An 18,598-nucleotide genomic window follows, 5' to 3' on the forward strand; every position below is an offset into this window, starting at 1 on the left:
ACACACCCACCGGAGTGCAAGGGGTCCAAGATGCCAACTCCCCATACCTCTTCGGGGCTTGATGGATCCACTGGTCCGAGGCCCCAAACTATTGCTAAGGAGGAGGGGGTAGAGAACTCACTCAATTTCCAGCAGGGGGTCCCTTTGGAACCCAGAGCCACGGTGTTGTGTGACTTTTTCCTCCGGTACCTAACAGACCACCTGCCAAAAATACAGGAGTCCAGCCACTCGAAGACAGAGATGCTACTCTATAAGCATCTGCAGCAGGAAAGAGGTTTTCCTTTTCAAACATAACACAAACAGCTTTCAGTTTATTCTTTAATTGTTTATTTTTAAACAGTATCTGAACAACAGGTGCTGTTTGTTCACTTTACAAGCAGAAATTTTAAGGGAAGAGGGACCTGGCCTCAAAACCGCGCTGAACAATCCTGTGCTGCTACCACCACCTACATCAGCCTTTTTCCAAGAGCCAGGCAGCAAGCACGCCTGTACAATCAGCCTCAGTGGCGGGTTCCTTTCGTTTACACATCCAAATGAACAGTTAAGAGAAATCAATGCATCTAATTGCCAGACTATTAAATCCTACATCAGGGGAAGAATTCCACAGCCACCAGCTTAAGAGTTGGCTACCGATATAGCAATTATTGCAACTTTCTATTAGATTGAACCAGATCCCCCTTTGGTCTCCAGCTAGCAACACTGTGCTCAAAGATGCTGCACTTCTGTTTCTTCTCTCGTTTCTCCCTCCTCCTCCTCTGCTAACACACTGTAGCATGCTACAGCAGTGCCAGGGCTGGCTGGTTCTACTAAGTTACTTTATGACTGTAAAGTCACCAGCATTTTGCACCTTTCTGTTATTAATGCACTGCTGGGCACCTTATGGTTAAACGTTTAGCGCGGTCCTCCTGCCAGAGGCACATAGTTATCTTATTTTATTGCTTATTAAGTTTTTGCAAGGAAACAGGTGTAAGAATCTAAACAGCAATTACTAGACATAAGGGATGTTTTCTAGAGTAAGACAGGCTCTTCCAGTCACTGAGAGGTCGGGGACTTAAGAGAGGCGGGGGGGACTAAATATTAGGATTAAATGTTACTGCCCAATCCATACAGAAAGCTAAAGAACCTATAAAGGATTTGTTTTGCCCTTCCTACAAGATCATGTACATTTAGCCAAACAAATCTCGGCAATTTACACTTGTATGTGGTCTCAGCTGAATCAAGAAACCTGTAACCTCAGAACGCCTCTATTTATTACATCTCAATTATTTCCATGGAAACACAAGCAGTGGCGGACACTGTTCCCAAGTCCCTAGACCACCAAATTTCTAAGATGGACTTTTGAGGAGCTAAGAGCTGGCAGGAGAGGAAGACAGAGAAAAGGAGAGGAGTGCAGAGAACTCACTGGGGGTGGTTTTGGATGTTGGGGGCGGGGGGGGGGGGGGGGGGGGGCGGGTACATGGACACAGCCTGAGTGCTAATTAATATTAAGAACTGTAATTAACAAGCAGTTGTTAGATGGAGAAAAGCAACTATTAAAATTATTCAAAAGTTTTAAAATGAGGCTGGGAAAAAAGATGTATTAATTCTCCATATACATAAATAAATAGGCTGTTTCGTGGATCTGAGGAGGCAGTGTGGGTGAAGGGAGACAGGTTACCAAGTCACCTGATATCATCAGCCAAAATAACATCAGTGAGATGTGATGAGAACAGCCCTGGAGAATGAGGCCAAAATTATCAAAGGAAACAAATCATCTCACAACTGCCACACCACACCACCAGGAGACAGAAAGGGAAAGGGAATGGTGTACAGAGGGAAAATCGGTCAGAAAACATGACTTTTGTAACATTCATGGGGTTTTGGTGTGTTTTGTTTGTTTGTTTGTTTTTAATCAGAAGGCTTTTGAAAACCAATGAGGCTATTTCCACCCCCCACCCCCACCCCACCCCACCCCCCACCCCCACCCCCGTCCTAGTGCCCTGGCCCCCTTCCCTATTTGCTGGGTGTCCTCCCTGGGAGATGGGTTTTCCAAAGAAGGACAAACAGCCACAGGGACAAGTGACCCCACTCCAGAAGGAAGAATGTATCCATGAGTGGGAAGTGAGAACCCCTCCACATACACACCCCAGGCCTGTTTGATTTTCAGAGCAGCAAAGCCGGGGCTTTCAAACCACACTTTCTGAGCATCCATTAGAAATTGTTATATTTCTGTCTTTCCTTCCTGCTATGGGCTTTCACATTTCCGAGATCAATTACGAATTACAGTCAAGCGACTTTCACAGCAGAATGCGCGGGCTGGGGAAGTCCACAATGCCTCCACGTTAGCCCTGACACACAGCAGTGGAGACAAAATAAAACAAAATCTAAAAGGCACCACTGTTCCTTAAGAAGCACCTTCAAGCATCTTTAAAGGTGAGGACCTTGTCATTTTAAACACTTGGTGTGGAGCTGTCCACACTCAAGCACACACTCTGAATATTGCCTGAGAAAGGGGGGGGGGGGGGGAGGCAGTTCTTGAAAAGCCATAAATCCATCACCTGCTGAAACTCTTATCTATTCAAATTATCATCTCTCTTAATTCCTCCCTTGATAAGTGGCCACATCTCCACCTATCCACCCCAGTAAACCGAATAAAAGACAAAGTGGTGAGAGACCAGGGTTGTAGCCGCTTTTGGAAAATGCAAAGAACCGCAGGGAGAAACAGAGGGTCTCAGGCTCCAAGGGAAGAAAGACGCTGCGTGGTTGATATTTACAGTACTTCTCAAAATGCCTACACTGGTCTCGTTCCCACTTTGCTGTCCTTCCCCTACCAATTAGCTGCAGTTGTCGGCTATACATACACACATATAGATTTGGAGAGAGACATTCATTAAAAACCATGTCAAGTCTCATTTCATGAAAGACTGAGACCAATTCTTGAGTCTTTCTCAGAGATACACAGAGTGGCTTTAGAATCAGGTTCGAGCAACTCTGAAACACCCACCCATCTGTTCCCTGCAAATTGCTCTACCTTTGCTTTCTGTGTCTCACCTTCTAAAATAAGGAGGTTTGGAGGCAGAGATTGAGGTTAGAGGCAGGTAAACTTTGCATCTTCCTTTATGAAAAACCTGCTCCTAGCCATAGATTTAACTCAAAATCAACTATGGGAGTTAAATAAAACTGCTTTACCAACCACAGATTCCGAGTCAACATTTTCTTTTGGGCCATCTTACGTGGCTCTTGAAGGAGTAAGGACTGAGCAGTGAGCCACGGAAAGAGAAAAGAAATCAAGTATTAATTCAAGCCATAGAGCCCTTCTATTCAGCAAAAGGACGAACATCTACCATTTGCCTGTCACCTTCTTGGGTTCTCTTCTGATTTCCTTGCACCTGGATCAGAACACCCTCTGGATCCCCAATTCTGGGCAGCAGGCCACGTGATCCCAGGTTGGGATACCCGCCCTGGAGAGGGGAACAAGACCAGCTTCTCCCAAGGAAACAGAGGAAAGGGTGCAGCTGCCTTGCCTAGAGTTTGGACTGAGTTTGTCTGCCTCTAAGATGACAGGGACAGTCTCTGCTCAGCCAGGCGCCCTGGAATCTGCTGGGACTCTAGAAGGACAGCAATGGCGGGTGTCTCACGACCTTCCTTGCCAGATTCAGTCCCAGCCTTTCCAGCCCGGAGCAAGGCTGGCAGGAAGGGAGCGGGGCCCCAGCGCCTTCCCGCGCAGGCCTCCAGGAAATGAACTTTTCAGAGCAGAACTGGGCTCGGGCCAGAGGTCATCAGGGGAGTTGGGAAAGGACAAGGGCCTCGGGACTTTTGGCTCCAGAGACGTAGCAGCTTTCATCCTGTCCCTCCTCTGTCATCTCTCAGCGCGACGGGCCGGCCGGGCACCCACCCGAGGCGCTGGAATCGGCACAAAGCAGCAGGCAGGCCTGGAGAGGCCAGCTGTGGGGGGAGAGAAGGGCAGGGGAGGGGCTCCGTCGCCTGCGCGCGGCCTCTCCCTAGGGCCTTTGCTCTCCAGGGGCCCACCAGAGCCAGGGGCCCTTGATGGAAATAGAAAGCAAAGCAAAGAAGACGAAGGAAGGGGGGGGGGGGGGGGGGGGTGTTTGTGTGTGTGCGTGTGTGTTGTGTATCCTTACTAACGTGCGCACTCCAGGGACCCGACACAGGAAGCTGGCCTAGGTGTCGAGGATGTGAAGCGCCCAATGCCCGTGGTTGGGTCCCGGGCGCCCTCCACGAAGGGGCGCGCGCGGCGGCCGCTGCGCTCCCCTGGGGACCCGCGTCCTGCCGGCGCTGCGCAGACAATGAACTCCTGGCGGAGGCTCCCGGCCCGGTTGGCCTCGGTGGAGGAGGCAGGAAGTGCGGGGGCCCGGGCCGGGAGCGCGGCTCGGGCAAGGGACAGGGAGGGGGCGCCTGGTGGCCGGGGCGGGGACGCGGCGCCCAGGGCGCGCGCAAGCTCTGCCCGCCGCCCTCCGAGTCCCGGGGCGACAAGGCGCGGGCCGAGGAAAGGCGGCAAGGCCCGGGGCCGGGCGAGAGCGGCCTCGGGGTTGCCGGCCTCCCGGGCGCCCGTGCTCACCGCCTCTTCCTTCCTCCCGCCGCCCGCCCGCCGCCGCCGCCGCCGCCACCGAGATTCGCAATCCCCGCCAAGTCAGGCCCGCACCCCTTGATTGGCCACGCGGGCCCGGGGCCCGCACAGAGGGAGCGGCGAGAGCCCCTCAGCGGCACCCCCGGGCCCGGGTCCCCCGCGGGCGGCGGCGCGGAGCCGGGAGAGGGTCTGGGCGGGCAGGGTGTCCGCAGCGTGCCCCCTCCGCCGCCTCCGCCTCCCGCTCGCGGCTTCCTCCTCCCCCTCCTCTTCCTCCTCCTCCGCCTCCGCCTCCTCCTCCGCCGCCGCCTCCTCCTCCTCTCGGCTCGCTCGCGCGGGTCCCCGGCCGCCCGCCCGCTCGCCGGTCCCTCCTCCCTCGCTCCCTCCCTCCCCGCTCGCTCGCGCCTCCGCCGGGCCTCGCTCGCTCACCTTTCACCGAGCGCGGCTTCGCCTGCTTCCGCCTGGACATGTCCGGGGCTCCCGGCGCTCCGTCGCCCTCCGCGGCCGGCTCCCCCCGCCGCCCCCCGCCGCTCCGGGCTGCCCTTCTCCCCCTTCTCCTCCGCCTGCCTCTCGGAAACTTTTTTTTTTGCAGCCGGGTCGGCGGCTGCGGGGAGCGGATCGCAGGTCCCGGGCGGCCTCCCTGGGGGGGACGGCCCGGGCCGGCCGAGGCCGCTCGGGGGCGGGGGGAGGCCCGGGGGCCGCGCCGGGGCCCTGCCTGTTGCAATGCGGCAGCCGGGGGCTCTCGGTCCCAGCGGCGGTCCCAGCGGCGCGGGGAGTCCGGAGGCCACTCGGCCGAGCCGAGTTATGCAAAAAAAAAAAAAAAAAAAAAAAAAAAAAGCCGCCCCCCTCCTCCTCCCCACCCCCCGCCGGCCCCCGGCCCCTGCGGCCCCCTCCCTCCCTCCCCCACCCTACCGCCACCCTCACCCTCCTCCTCCTTCTGCTCCTCCGCCCCTTGCCGGATTTTTGTGCAAAGTTTGCAGGCGTCCGGCCACGCAGCCCGGTGCGGAGCTCACAATGAACCCATCTGAGGAGGGGGGAGACGGGGCTGGAGTCGAGGGGGTCTCAGGGGGGGTGGAGACCGGGAGGCGGTCGGGAGCGCGGAAGCTCAGCACCCCCCGGAAAAAAAAAAGCCTTCAAATTAGCCCCTGCCGCACACAAAAAAAAATAATAAATATTAATGGATAAAAAAATGTCCAAACGCCTGGTTTGGAGATTATGATGGATGGGGAGGGGGGTTCCCTCAACTCAGCCTACTTGGGAGCGGGTGGGGGGGGGAGGGCTCGAAACGGCCGCAGTGGCTCGGAAGCCGCAGCTCGGGGCCCCTGGCTCACGCCCCCTTCTCTGGCTCTCGGCTCGGTCCGGCGCCGGCCCCCCGGAGGAGGAAGGGGCGCGCGGGGGCGCTCAGGCGGCGGCGGGCAGGCGCGCCCGTGCCCCGGGCATCGCTCAGCCCGTGCGCCGGGCCGCCGCTGCCTGCCCTCGGGCTGCGGTGCTCAGCGCGCGGCGCGCAGCCGATCCCCAGGCCGGTGCCAAGTCGCCGGCCCCGCTAGCTGCCTCCATGGGCCAAGGGCTCGGAGAGGGGGGAGGCGGCGGCCGCGGCGGCGGAGGAGGACGAGCAGGCGGCGGCCGGGCTCCCGTCCTCCCGGGCAGCGGCGGCGGCGGCGGCTGCGCCCCGGCTCCTCCGCGCTCCAGCCGGCGCCGGCCCGCCCGCCAGCCTCCCTTGCGCTCCTGTCTTCTTTGTGGTCGCTGGCTCTCCTCCTCCCGATCCGGCTGCTGGGGCTGCACTGCAGAGACACATAATAAAGCCAGGCTTGGCTGGAAATGTAGCCGGGTCCCAGCAGGAGGATGTGAGGAGCGGAGTCCCGGCGGGGGAGCGCTCTGATCCCGTGGGGCGCCCCGCACTGCTCCGGCTCGGATCAGACGGAGAGAGGGCCAACAGCACCGAGCGATGGACAGCGCTGGAAATACAGCTCCGGCCGCCCGCAAAACCCGGACCGCGGCGGCGGCGGCGGCGGCAGGCACGGCGCGGGCGCGGGCACCGTACCGGCACGCGGGGCCCCGACTTGGGCGCCCGCGGCACCCGGGGAGGGAGGAGGAAACAGACACAGGGCCCACGCGCGCTGTCAAGCTAGCCCAGATGCATTAGCGTCACAAACTGCAAAGGGGGGCGGGGGGGCCAACTGGGGTGAATTGCCCTAGCACTGCCTCTTCTGCAAATTATGCCCCTCGCACATGAATTATCCCCGAACTTGGCTTCTCCCTCTTGAATTCTGCCCACTGGTCGGTGTTTGAAGACCATCTCTACCCCACATCGGCAAACTCTTCCACCACTGAGCCAACTCTGGCGCCCCACACCTGCGTTTGTAGGGTTCCTGCCTCTGGTTGCGCACTTCTTAGTTAAGACAATAAAAGGAACATCTCCGCCCCAGCACATTGCAGTTGCGCTGCCTTCCCCGGCGGTCGAGAAAAGAAACCGGCTCCTACTTCCCACCAAGTTCTGCCCCAGCCACTAGGGGGCGCCTCGCGTCCCTGCCACTCTCGAGACGGTGGAGGTTTGGTCTCCGAGACTGCCGGGGAAGCGCTCGGACTTGGGAAAAGTCTTCCGCAGGCGACTCCCCTAAACTATTCCTTTGAAGCCTCCCCCTCCCCCTCCAGCTGCAGGCGGCCGGGTCCAGGGTGGGGGAGAGGCCCCGACATCGCCCCCCTCCCGGGCGAGTGGCGCCACCTTGGGCCGGCTCGCCCGAGAGCTGGGAGAGAGAAGCGGGTGCGCGGCGCGGCGCTGGGGGTTATCAATCTCGCGGATCGATAAGTTGCCACTTGGAGAGGGGAAGGCTGTGTCCCCTCGGAGACGAGTTACCCAGGGCAACCTTTCAGGGAAAAACCCGCTGCCCGCCGAGAGCCGCGCCGGGGCCGGCCGGGCAGAGGCGCCCGCCCCAAGCAGGGCGCCTGCGCCCCGCCGTTCCCCAGCCCTCCCGCCAGCCCGGCCCGCGCCCCCCTTGGCTCGCTGCTCGGTCCCACCCGGCCCTGCTCGCCTCTCAGGGCCTGCGGGCTCCCACCCCATGCTGGGCTGAAAGCGGAGGTAGATGCCGCCCCCGCACCCCTGCGGCTAGGGAGCCCAGGCCGGCGGGTGCGGGGAAAGGCCTGAGGCGGGTGGGGGGCGGGTAGGATGGGGGGAGGCCAAGCTCTCGAGCTCAAGGCTGTCTCCGAGGTGCAGTCGGATGACCGGCGAAACGCGACGGAGAGGCGGACACCTTGACTCGGGGAGACAGAGAGGATCCCCAGAGGAGCCAGGAGCGGGACAGAGATGTCCCCTAACTGAGATCCAGCCCTGAGAGCCCCCAACCCAAGTTAGAGCTGCCACCACCAATACCCCCACCCCCCCCACCCCCCCCAGGTCGCCTCCCTCCCCAGCTCTTGTGTCACGGAGTGTGTAACGTCTTGGCCTTCCCGGAGGACGGTGGGAGCCGCCTCCCGAAGATCGCGGATGGCCTGGGTAGCTGAGAGGGGGTGCCTGGGCCAGAGCGAGGGCAGAGGCCGCGAGGCGCCTGGGAAGGAGCCAGGAAGGAGGGGCCGAATCAGCAGCTCCCCCACCCCCGCCGGCGCCTGGGATCGAGGCCCGCGGAGAGAGGCTGACAGGCGGCAGATGGCACACGCTGGGGGAGGGGGCGGTTGGCCTCAGCTCCGGGGTGCCCCCGCCGCGGGCTCCCTCTCCTAGGGGGAGGGGGTGGAGAACAGCCCCCGGCTCGCCCGCCCTGGCTCTCTGGGGGGCTGAAGACTCGCGGATCTCGCCCAGCCGGGAGCCGGAGAGAAGGGGCCAGACAAAAGGAGCGCCGTGGGGTAGGGGTGTGCTGGAGGAAAGGAGGGGTCAGCGGGCGGTGTTTGGAGACCCGCGGTGCTGCCTTTTTTCCACCCTCCGGGAACTGCGGAAGGACCCAGAGGCCAAAGGTGGGGATAACCGACTGGCGGGTGGGCGACTGCGTATTCCGAACTGATCCACAAGGGCTGGGGGTCCTGGAGAAGAGCACAAAGTTTTCTGGAGTCCTTCCCTGCACGTCGCAGCCACACACGGTCGCGTCCCGACGCTCATCCCTCCCCTGCGAGACCTGTCTGCTGTCTCCCAGCTCGGTGGCAGTCAGGGTGCAGAAGGAGCTCGACCTCGTCCCCGCCTCAGCCCAGCCCCGATTTCTCTGAAGCTTGTTTCATTTTTAACTCCTTCTAGAAAAACAAAAAAACCGCTGTTTTAAGGAAAATTCCAGAGCAGCAAAAGCCAGTAGCTCCTACCAAAAGGGTCTCAGGGGGCACCGGGTGAGGGAAGGCTAGCCTTGTTTCTCACCAGCCTGGTGACCAGGGACCAGAAAAAGGTCATTTTCGGGTGGTGTTTCACATCCCACCTGCCTGCTTCCGTCAGTGTATCCAGGGCTCTGGGCGCCTCCCCTGTGAGAAAGTCCCCCTGTGGCCCCTTCTTCCTCATCGGCAAATTACAGTCGCTCCTGCCCAAAGAAGTGGCTGCAGAAATCCTTTGTAAACTGAAAGAAGTCACCATCATAAATACAAGAGAAATTACAAATTGATGTTTTTGAAAACAAATGAGACCTTATTCACATAAATGGTCATCTTCCTTTCAAGTCAATAACTTGGCTGTAGGAGGGGCACCTCCCACCCAAGGAGCTGCCTCCCCACCATTTTCTGTATGCTCCTAATGATGAGTCCCCAGACACACAACAAGAGAGGCTTCTTTTTTGAGCTTCAAAAAGAGGCAAGGTGTCATCTGGTGAATTCAGGAGTGGCGCTGTGGTTGACAACAACAAGGTAGGACAACGAAGTAAAATAAGATAGGGTTCCTTTTGTGGCCTCTAAACTAGTATCTCTTGAAGGGTCAAGAGGTGCGTCGCAGTAAATCACCACCCGCGCAAACGCACACACACTTACTTTAAGTAAACAGCAGTCACTGGAATATGGAATTCATGATTTTTGTTCACCTTTTTATTCCCGGAAAGTCACCCTCTCTACTGGGAAAACTTGCATCAGCCTATAAAGAACCGCCATTTGGGGGCGCTGTGTGGCTCAGTAGGTTGGGCCTCCAGCTTCTGCTCAGGTCATGATCTTGTGGTTAGTGAATTCCAGCCCCGTGTCAGGCTCTGTGCTGCCAGCTCAGAGCCTGGAGCCGGCTTCAGATTCTGTGTCTCCCTCTCTCTCTGCCCCTCCCCCACTCATACTCTGTCTCTCTCTCTCTCAAAAATAAATAAAACATTAAAAAAATATTGATAAGGGACAACCATTTTGGGGAAAGAAGGTTAACCCCCCAGTCTTCCCCCAGAAAATAAGTTCATTCCTTTGTTTATCTGTTTATTTAACACGTATTTATTGATTGTGTGCCTACTGTGTGCCAAAAGTGAGCGGGAAGCAAGGAGCAAGGACCACAGGCCCTCCCTGCTGGGGCTTGTTCTCTGGTGGGGAGGCTGACTTTTAATAAATGGCCATATAAATAATTATTTAATTACAGTTTTGAACAATCCTAAGAAGGAAAAATATAGTGTAAAGGAGGCCAAAAAACAGAGGGTCACAGTGGTGGTCTGGCTGAGAGCCTGGAGGGGGAGGAAGGAGTCAGGAAAGAGGAGAGAGAACAGAGTTCCTGGCAGAGTGAACAGTGTGTGTAAAGGGCCTGAGGTGGCAACGGGCTGGTGGTTCTGAGGACAGGCTGTCACAGCCAGGCTTAGAAGCCAATCTGATCCATCTTCCAACCCAGCCTTCCTCATTGCCCCACTGGAGAACCTCAGGCAAGGGACTTGATGTACCTCCATTTTCTCATCTGCGAAAGGGGGATACAGGTCACATGGATCTCGTGGGGCTGCCCTGAGGATTTCATATTCATAAGCACGACCTGTCAGGCCCAGAGCAGAGCCACCAGGTCTGACAGCTATTATCAGGCCTCCACTTTCCTCCCTTCCGGTCTCTCACCTTTACCACCCACCAAGGCCAACCATGTCTCTAAAGGGAGATGCCCGTCATGCAACTGCACATTCCCTCCTCATACTGACAAGTCCCTTCCTCCCCTGGTTGTTCCCTTGAGATAGGACAGACATGCCCCTGCTTTCTAGAAGCTTTCTAGCAGCTTTAGGTCTATGGAGAGGGAATCTGTGTTTGAGTGGATTTTTCCTTTTTCTCTTTTGCATTTTTGTTTGCTTATCATGATCCATCTATTCATGGAATCCAGGCTTCCCCGGGCACTCCTGTCCGGGAAGTACTAAGGTTGAACCACCAGGAGATGGCCTGGCACCCAGATGACTAGCCGGCAGAGGCCCACCATCCAGGTCCTCCCTACCTCCACACCGGTATTTACGACATTGAGGCCTGGTCTTGAAGCTTCTGAGGCTTCAGAACCCAGTAAGACAAGAGAGTTCCTTCCTCTGCTCTCAGTTCTCAGCCTGGCTTTTTTTGGGGAGGGAATTCCCTGCAGATGCTCCTGAAGTTCTCCAAAGGTCCCCAATCCCCCCCGCCCCGCCCCATGACCACGACTCAAAGAGACCAGCAGCAGGCCCAGACATCTGCCTCCCAGGGGCTTTGGGAGTACAGTGCCAAAAACAATACATCGGGTGTGGGAACCTCCTTGTGTTCAGTTTCTGTTCAGCTGGGAAAGCCATTTCTATTTTATCATCATTATTATAATTATTTAATTCTTCAAGTGTCAGCAGGCTTTGTAAGGAACACCCACAAGGCAGGAAAGAAACCAACTTGGCGGGACGGTCCCAGTGGACTCACACCCTCAGAAAGCTTGAAACTCTTGGCCTTGGCCCTGAGAGTCTCCACCCAGACCACCTCTAAATGCCCCGGTGTGTGGCACACACACGCCTGAGGTCACTTGACTCTGGGCCACTTGTTGCTTTGTTCTCTTGAAATACTTCTCTTACAGTGCCTGTGGTTCTTTAAAAGGAAGAACAATTCAGTCTATAATGAATGTGATAAATGCCGAGTTTTCTAAGTTTTAACTAGGAGCGATTGTAACAGGCAGGGCACTCTCCAGAACTTCGGCCATCGGTAGGTCATCGGCCACCAATGTTTTGCTAATGAGCAAACTAGATATCTATCACAAAAATGTGATAGATTTAGACATGAGCTCTCTGTTGGTGAAATTAAAGGTATTCAAATTGTGGTTTAGAAAAATGGTCTGGAGACACTTCCACCTTGCCTAACAAGGAATACACATCCAGTAAGACTGGAGTGACCTGTCCCCTTAAGACCTCCCACTTGATCCCTCAAGGGTCTGGGGTCCAGACAGAACTTCTGCTTGCATGGTGCCCAGCAGAGGACACAGCATCCTGCTCACGAATGTGACAGGATCTCACCTAGAGTGTGCCTTTCACGCAGGAAGTGGTTAGATAACCCAAAAGGACAGAATGCTGGGACTTTGTTGACCTGGCTGTAGGACCTGTTTTGTCCCTGAGGTAATAGCGCTTTAATAACTACCCATGCATGTGGCAGGATCTGCCTTCACTCTCACTTGGTAGAGTGAAGGATCTGCCTTCACTCTCACTTGGTTACGTGGGAGTAGCAAACCCTCTCCCATCTCTTTTGCGGTCACAATTAATTACCAAAAAGGACCTAAGAGTGTGCAGGACCAAACCGGCTAGATCATTTTGCCAAAAAATCTGATACTTGTTTGTTGTCCTGTGCATGTATCCTTTTCTCCTTCTACCCCCTCTCACCACCCACCCCGTCCTAAAAAGAAGCTATGAGGGGCTCAGGTCCGAGAGAAATGCCATGGAGATTTCAGAAAGTACATGTATGTACCTGTGCCCCGCACATGTAGTTGGGGACCCGATGTCCATGGGCAGGAAGGAGAGAAGCAGGATCACCAGAGCTGTCTACTCCGGTCCCTGCTGCATCCCTAGTGTCATGCGGATGCTCAGGACTTAGTGACGGCCTTGGGAGAAAGACCATCAGTCTGCTGTTCCATGCACAGAGGAACTGTCTAACATCTCTTTGCAAACAGCCGTCTTCATGCAAAGGGTTTCCGGTGGACAGCACTCACCAATTGGTACAATTCTTTGCCCACCCAGCTACGTTGGAAGCTATTTCAAGGCAGACCCCCGGAATTTGATATGTACCCCCCAACACTCCATGGTGTTCCCTTCATGCCCAGTGAATGGCTGTGGCTGGAGAAGGAAGCCGAGCAGAGAAGCCAGAGTCAGGCTCTGGGCAGACGGGGCACAGTACCACAGAAAGGACTTGCCCTCTCCAGCCAAAAGGGCCTGGCTTTAGGCCCCAGGACAAAGCAACTTCATTGATAAAATGAGGAGAATAATGCAGTGGCATAGGATGGTAGTGAGAAGTCAGAGAATACCACCACTGACCTGCTCGACGATGGGTGAAGGGCCTGGAGCTGGCACACAGCCCTTGGCATGTAGTGGGTGATTGATAAATGTCACGTTTTGATTGTGGTCCTTCTCCTAGTGATGCATATGGTGTGGCCCTGCTGAGGGGTGGACTGACAAGGAGGAGGGCTCATTTGCAAGGAACGAGTGGAGGCCCAAGGAGATTGATGGTAAGACAGCTTCCCTCAGAGGAACCTCAGGACACAATCGTCTTTCTATCTGCCAGGTCCTTGGATTCTTAACTGGCTCCTTCTATACTATATATAAGGGCTTAATAATATTGGCTGTTGTTAGTATTTATAGGCAAAGCACACACAACAGCCATTCAAGTTTAGGTTCCCTGGGTGGCCCCAGGCAAACCCTCTCTGTGCCTCCGTTTCCCCATTTGTGAAATCCCTCTAGTTCTCTGACTACAGGAAGAAGCAGATCTGGGTTTATTCCTATCCTCTGGCCCACCTAGCATCAGGCCAGCATTGAAAGCCAGAGGGAGCAGAGGAAATTCAGGTGAAAGACCACCAAAGAGGGAAGGTAGGGTGTGAGCTGGGAGCAGAGGGGGGCCGGGCTGGGGCCCCAGCGGACCCAGCCTGCTGCAGTATTTCCCAGGGCCTGCTGCTGCCTCCCAAGTTCCCTGGGCCCCATCCTGGCCATGAACATTGGGACATGCCAGGGCCTGGCTTCCCAGGGGCCAGAGGGAGCTCCCGCAGGGGACTTCAAAAGCCCAAATGCCTTTCAGAAAGGAACTAAAACTTTCTGCCTAACCAAAGCCTCCACAGGAGAAGAACAGCCTAGCCCTTTTCTTTTTAAGTCTCTTTATTTTCCAGCCGGCTGGCCTGGTCATTCTCTTTTTTTCCTATTATAAACGGTCCCAGCTGCAACACACAGGGAAAAAAACCATCTCCCAGGCCTGGGCAAGGGCCCACTGCAGCCACAGCCGCCTGGCTGGCCTCCTGCGGCAGACAAAGGCGGCTCTAGCCTCCGGCACCCACTGGGAGAGGCCCTGGAGCCCCCACCCAGAGCCAAGGCCACAGCAGGAGCTAGGGGAAAATTCAGGAAGTTTCTGCCAGCACTCCGAACCTTCCTCGGCCCCTGGGAGAAGAGCCACCATCGGGCTGAGCCAAGGACTCCTAAAGAGACTGCCAAGGGCAGGAAATGAAAAATCAGCAACCCTCTCCTTATAAAGGCCACACGATTCCAGGCTTTAGAGATGATCTCGTCCAACCACATATCTCCAAAGATGGGAATACCTTTCTGATATCTATGGGGGAACAGACTTGCCCAAGATCACAATGCCAACTAATGGCAGAGCAGACTCTTGAAGCCAAGTCTCCCAATTCCAACACCAGGTAGCAGAGAAATGTTGGGGGAGCAGGGGAGGGGCCTTAACTTCCTGAGGCTGCTGGATGGAGCCGGGATGTCATTTCTTTTAGTAATAGGGAAGACTGACATGGGACATCCCGAAAGCAGACAGCCAGCTTTGTATTCCCAGCTCCCCTACATTCCAGCAAATTGCTTCATTTCTCTGTGCCTCTGTTTCCCCATCTGCGAAAACAGAGATAAGCTTGTACCTACCCTAGGGAGCTGTTGTGAGGATTGAATGAGCCAGTATGTAAAGCACTAAGGACAATGCTCAAAAATGTTACCTCTTACCTCTATAAATGTAAGAATTTGTTTTCTTCACCCAACAAATGTTTATTTGCAACCTCTGGGGTCCACTCTATGAAAGGCACTGGGCCAGCTGCTGGGGATCCAGCTGAGCAAGGCAGAAATGTCCCTGGCCTGCTGAAACTTCCAGTCAAGGGGGATAAGGGGAACTGAGGGATGTGGGTTTTCTAGCCCCGTGCCTGACTTGGGGCACCCCAGTTCCTCAGATCTGGTAGGAATCTAGCAGGGCTCACAAACTCAGTTATCTCCAAAGCAAAGCTGACCAGGCAGATGATGCCAGGACACTAGAGAGGCTCCAAGGAGAACACCCTTGCAAAGAGGTGGGAAGCTAGTGTGCAGCTCTGTGTGCCTTTGTATTTTAAATCCTGGCAACCGGCTTAAGTATTTTTAATTATGTTTTTAAGTGGGACTGGGTTTGCGACCTCCCCCGCCTGGTGGGTCTGGTTCATGCTCTGAAGAGCCCAGGTCCCCTGGCCGCCTGCCCATGGTACGAGGGAGGCTGGCGGTTGGGGTGGGGGTGGGGGGTGCCAGCAAGAGGGAGTCGGTCTTGTGCGCCTCATGGCCCTGCATCCACCCCTCCCAAGCCAGCTTCCCCACTGGCCAGGTCTGCTACCTCTGAGCACTGGGGGCAGGAGTAGCCGGGGGTGTGGCCCGTGAGCTCTGGGTGGAGGGCTTAGCGCCAGGGGAGGGTTGGCCCTCCCAGCGCCAAGCCCACCAGGCCCAGCGGCCAGCGCTGAGCCTGACCCCCACCTTGGCCCATGAGGACACTGTCAACCATGGAGCTCAATCCACCTTCAAAAAGCCAACACACCCACAAACAAAATCCCCTCCTCAGCCTTCGGAATCCCCACCGACTTCCCAGGAACTTTGCTTCAGTTGGAAGGAATGGGGGTGGCGGGGGCGGCAAAGCCACTCTCCCCTTAGCAGTCCTGGCCAAGGGACAAGTGCCCTCCTTTCCACATCTCTCTCCCTGGCACACCACCCACAAGGCCCAGCCTCAGGTCCTGCACAGAGCTCCTACTGCGTCGACTAAGTTTTTGCCCATAAGCTGTTATTATTTCCATTTTACAGATGAGCATTGAAGGCTCAGAGGGACTGTGTTACTCACTAGCCCAAGGTCACACAGCTCTTAAGGGTTGGAGCCAGGATTGAAATCAAAGCCGACCTCCCCCTAAAACTGAAGATTTTCCCCTTGCACAATTTCCGGTTCTACACCTTGCCTGAAGCATAACCTTGATGTATTGATTTTAGGTGGATAAATGTTTAGATACACAGGGATAGACAGATGGATCAAGATGGTGTCTGGGAACCAGAAGGCACTGAGCCTTTGTATTACCTGTCGATGGCACAGACAATCGTATTACCTGTCAAGTTGGTGGGGAGGAATGTCCTCATCCCAAATCTCCATCAAGTCCTGGATTCTTTTGCTTTAATTTTTTTTTAAGTTTATTTTATTTTATTTTGGTGAACTCTGCAACCAATGTGGGGCTTGAACTCACAGACCCTGAGATGAAGACCTGAACTCAGATCGAGTCGGATGCTCAAATTGACTGAACCACCCAGGCACCCCTCACCACCTTTTGTTTTAATTTTTAATTTTCAATTACAGAAGATTTCAAACAAGCACAAAATAATAGCAGATACCTGTCTGCCCCACCCCCATACATGTAAAATTGTACCACATTGAGGAGGGGTGTTTTCTTCCATACTGACAGTGGATGTTTTCTCAATGTTACTCAAATGTAGCAGCTTCAAGTCAAATCTCCTAGGTACCCTTTCCTCTCTCCAATGAGACCCAAGCCTGTCTTATTTTAAAATGCTGCCATAGGGGCGCCTGGGTGGCTCAGTCGGTTGAGCGTCCGACTTCGGCTCAGGTCACGATCTCGAGGTATGAGTTCGAGCCCCGCGTCAGGCTCTGTGCTGACTGCTCAGAGCCTGGAGCCTGTCTCAGATTCTGTGTCTCCCTCTCTCTCTGACCCTCCCCCGTTCATGCTTTGTCTCTCTCTGTCTCAAAAATAAATAAACGTTAAAAAAAATAAAAATAAAAAAAAATAAAATAAAATGCTGCCATAGGGGCGCCTGGGTGGCTCAGTCGGTTGGGCGGCCGCCTTCCGCTCAGGTCATGATCTCACCGTTCGTGGGTTTGAGCCCCGCGTCGGGCTCTGTGTTGGCAGCTCAGAGCCTGGAGCCTGCTTTGGATTCTGTGTCTCCCTCTCTCTCTACCCCTCCCCTGCTCACGCTCTGTGTCTCTCTGTCTCTCAATAATAAATAAATGTTAAAGAACAAAAAATTTAAAAAATAATAATAATAAAAAATAAAATGCTGCCGTAGGATCGGGGTACCTGGATGGCTCAGTTGGTTAAGTATCTGACTTTGGCTGAGGTCATCATCTCTAGGTCTGTGAGTTCGAGACTGCTTCAGATTCTGTGTCTCCCTCTCTCTCCGACCCTGCCCCGCTTGTACTCTGTCTCTCTCTCTCTCTCAGAAATAAACATTAAAAAAAAAATGCTGCCATAGGATCAAGGGGGCTGCCCTGAGTAACCAGCAGGCCTAGACAAGCCTCCAGGATTTAAGTATTCACACATCAGGAGGGAAGCTACGGGAGCCTTAACTGAAATATGGGGTTTTGAACAGTACTCACTTGTCATTTGACCCTGGGGGAAGGACCCTGTGAACAGGCAGGGGAGGTAGCAAGGGGTCAATTTTACAGGGGTGCAGTCTGAAGCTCAAGAAGCGGTCCTCTCAAAACTGAGAATCTCTTCTCTTCCCTGGCCCTGCCTCCCTATTTTCCTGCTGTTCTCCTTGGAGCAGTGGGTGCAGAAAGGAAGGGGTGCCTTCAGCGGGAGGGGCTGAGAAATCAAATCTCTGGGCAAGAGGAGAGTGGCCAGGCTGTGCCCAACCTCCAGGGGAGGTTGTCCTACCTGCTCCACAGGGGCCTCAGGGTGCTTGGTGGGTCCTGGCAGAGGGTGAGCAGAGACATCCAGCAGGGCATCTGCGGGCTGACGAGGTGTGTCCACAGGCACCCTCAGGAATGACAGGTAGCATGTCGGGCAGGCTTGTATCTCTAGGCATGCGGAAGAGTCCACCTCCCAGGAGGGACCCTCCACCTGGTCACATGCTAGACTGTGGCTCTCATGCTTAAATGTCTTTCAACGTCCAGGAACACACAGAGAAAGACACACACCTTTTTGGGGCCTTCCTCATGCAAATGTATCTGTCACACTAATCCCAGGGTTTGGGGACACTAAAGCCAGAAGTGCTGCATCGTCTCTCGGGCAGACCCTTGGCCTCACTTGGGCTTTCAGCAAAGTCACAGAGTAGAAACAGTGGAATGATAATGGTAATAATAATATAATTAACTAATTATAATTAATAATAATAATACCTTACGAATTTTTCTATTGCAAGTGATTTTTTTTTAATCTAGCTTTAACAAAAAGGATGTGGTTCCAGCTTCAGGCATGAGAAGATCCGGGTGTTCAAAGAATATCTCCATCACTCTGCACAGTGGTTTCTTTAGACTCCATACAGTGACAATATGGCTGCCAGCAGCTCTGCCTACCCAGCCAGTTTCAAGATCAGTGCAAAAGGGACAGCCTTTTCCCCCAAGTCCTTACCTTGACCACCATGACTGGACCAGCCAAGGTCAGGTACCTACCATTTCCTGTGTGCCAATCACCATATGGCACCATCTACATCGTCTCATTTTATCTTCAAGCACATGCCATCCACTTGATTTTGTATTTATTTGTTCTTTCTTTAAGTGTATTTATTTATTTTGAGAGAGAGACAGACAGGAGAGTGAGCACAAGTGGAGGAGGGGCAGAGAGAGAAGGAAAGAGAGAATCCCAAGCAGGCTCTGAGCTGCCAGGGCGGAGCTGGATGTGGGGCTCAAACTCATAAACCGTGAGCTCATGACCTGAGCCAAAATCAAAAGTCAGATGCTCAACCAACTGAGTCACCCAGGGGCCCCTGTATTTATTTGTTCTTGTTTAATAACTATCTT

At 54.8% G+C, this 18,598-nt stretch overlaps 1 protein-coding gene across 3 annotated transcripts in view; it reads right to left on the bottom strand.

Moving 5' to 3' along the window:
* ZNF423 (zinc finger protein 423) overlaps positions 1-5,380 on the bottom strand; it is a 333,582-nt gene extending 328,202 nt beyond the window's left edge. For 2 of the 3 annotated variants that reach the window (XR_009615389.3, XM_060650813.3), the window contains exon 1: positions 4,991-5,380. Coding sequence is in view for 2 of the 3 variants with exons in the window: in XM_060650813.3 (XP_060506796.2) it covers positions 4,991-5,030 (40 nt within the window). In the remaining variant the exon portion in view is untranslated. The remainder of the gene's footprint in view (positions 1-4,990) is intronic. The other variant, XM_060650812.3, reaches the window with a different exon arrangement.
* Between the last annotated feature and the right edge of the window lie 13,218 nt (positions 5,381-18,598).

Source organism: Panthera onca, chromosome E2 (genome assembly GCF_046562875.1).
Source record: "Panthera onca isolate mPanOnc1 chromosome E2, mPanOnc1 haplotype 2, whole genome shotgun sequence".
Taxonomy (NCBI): Eukaryota; Metazoa; Chordata; class Mammalia; order Carnivora; family Felidae; genus Panthera; species Panthera onca.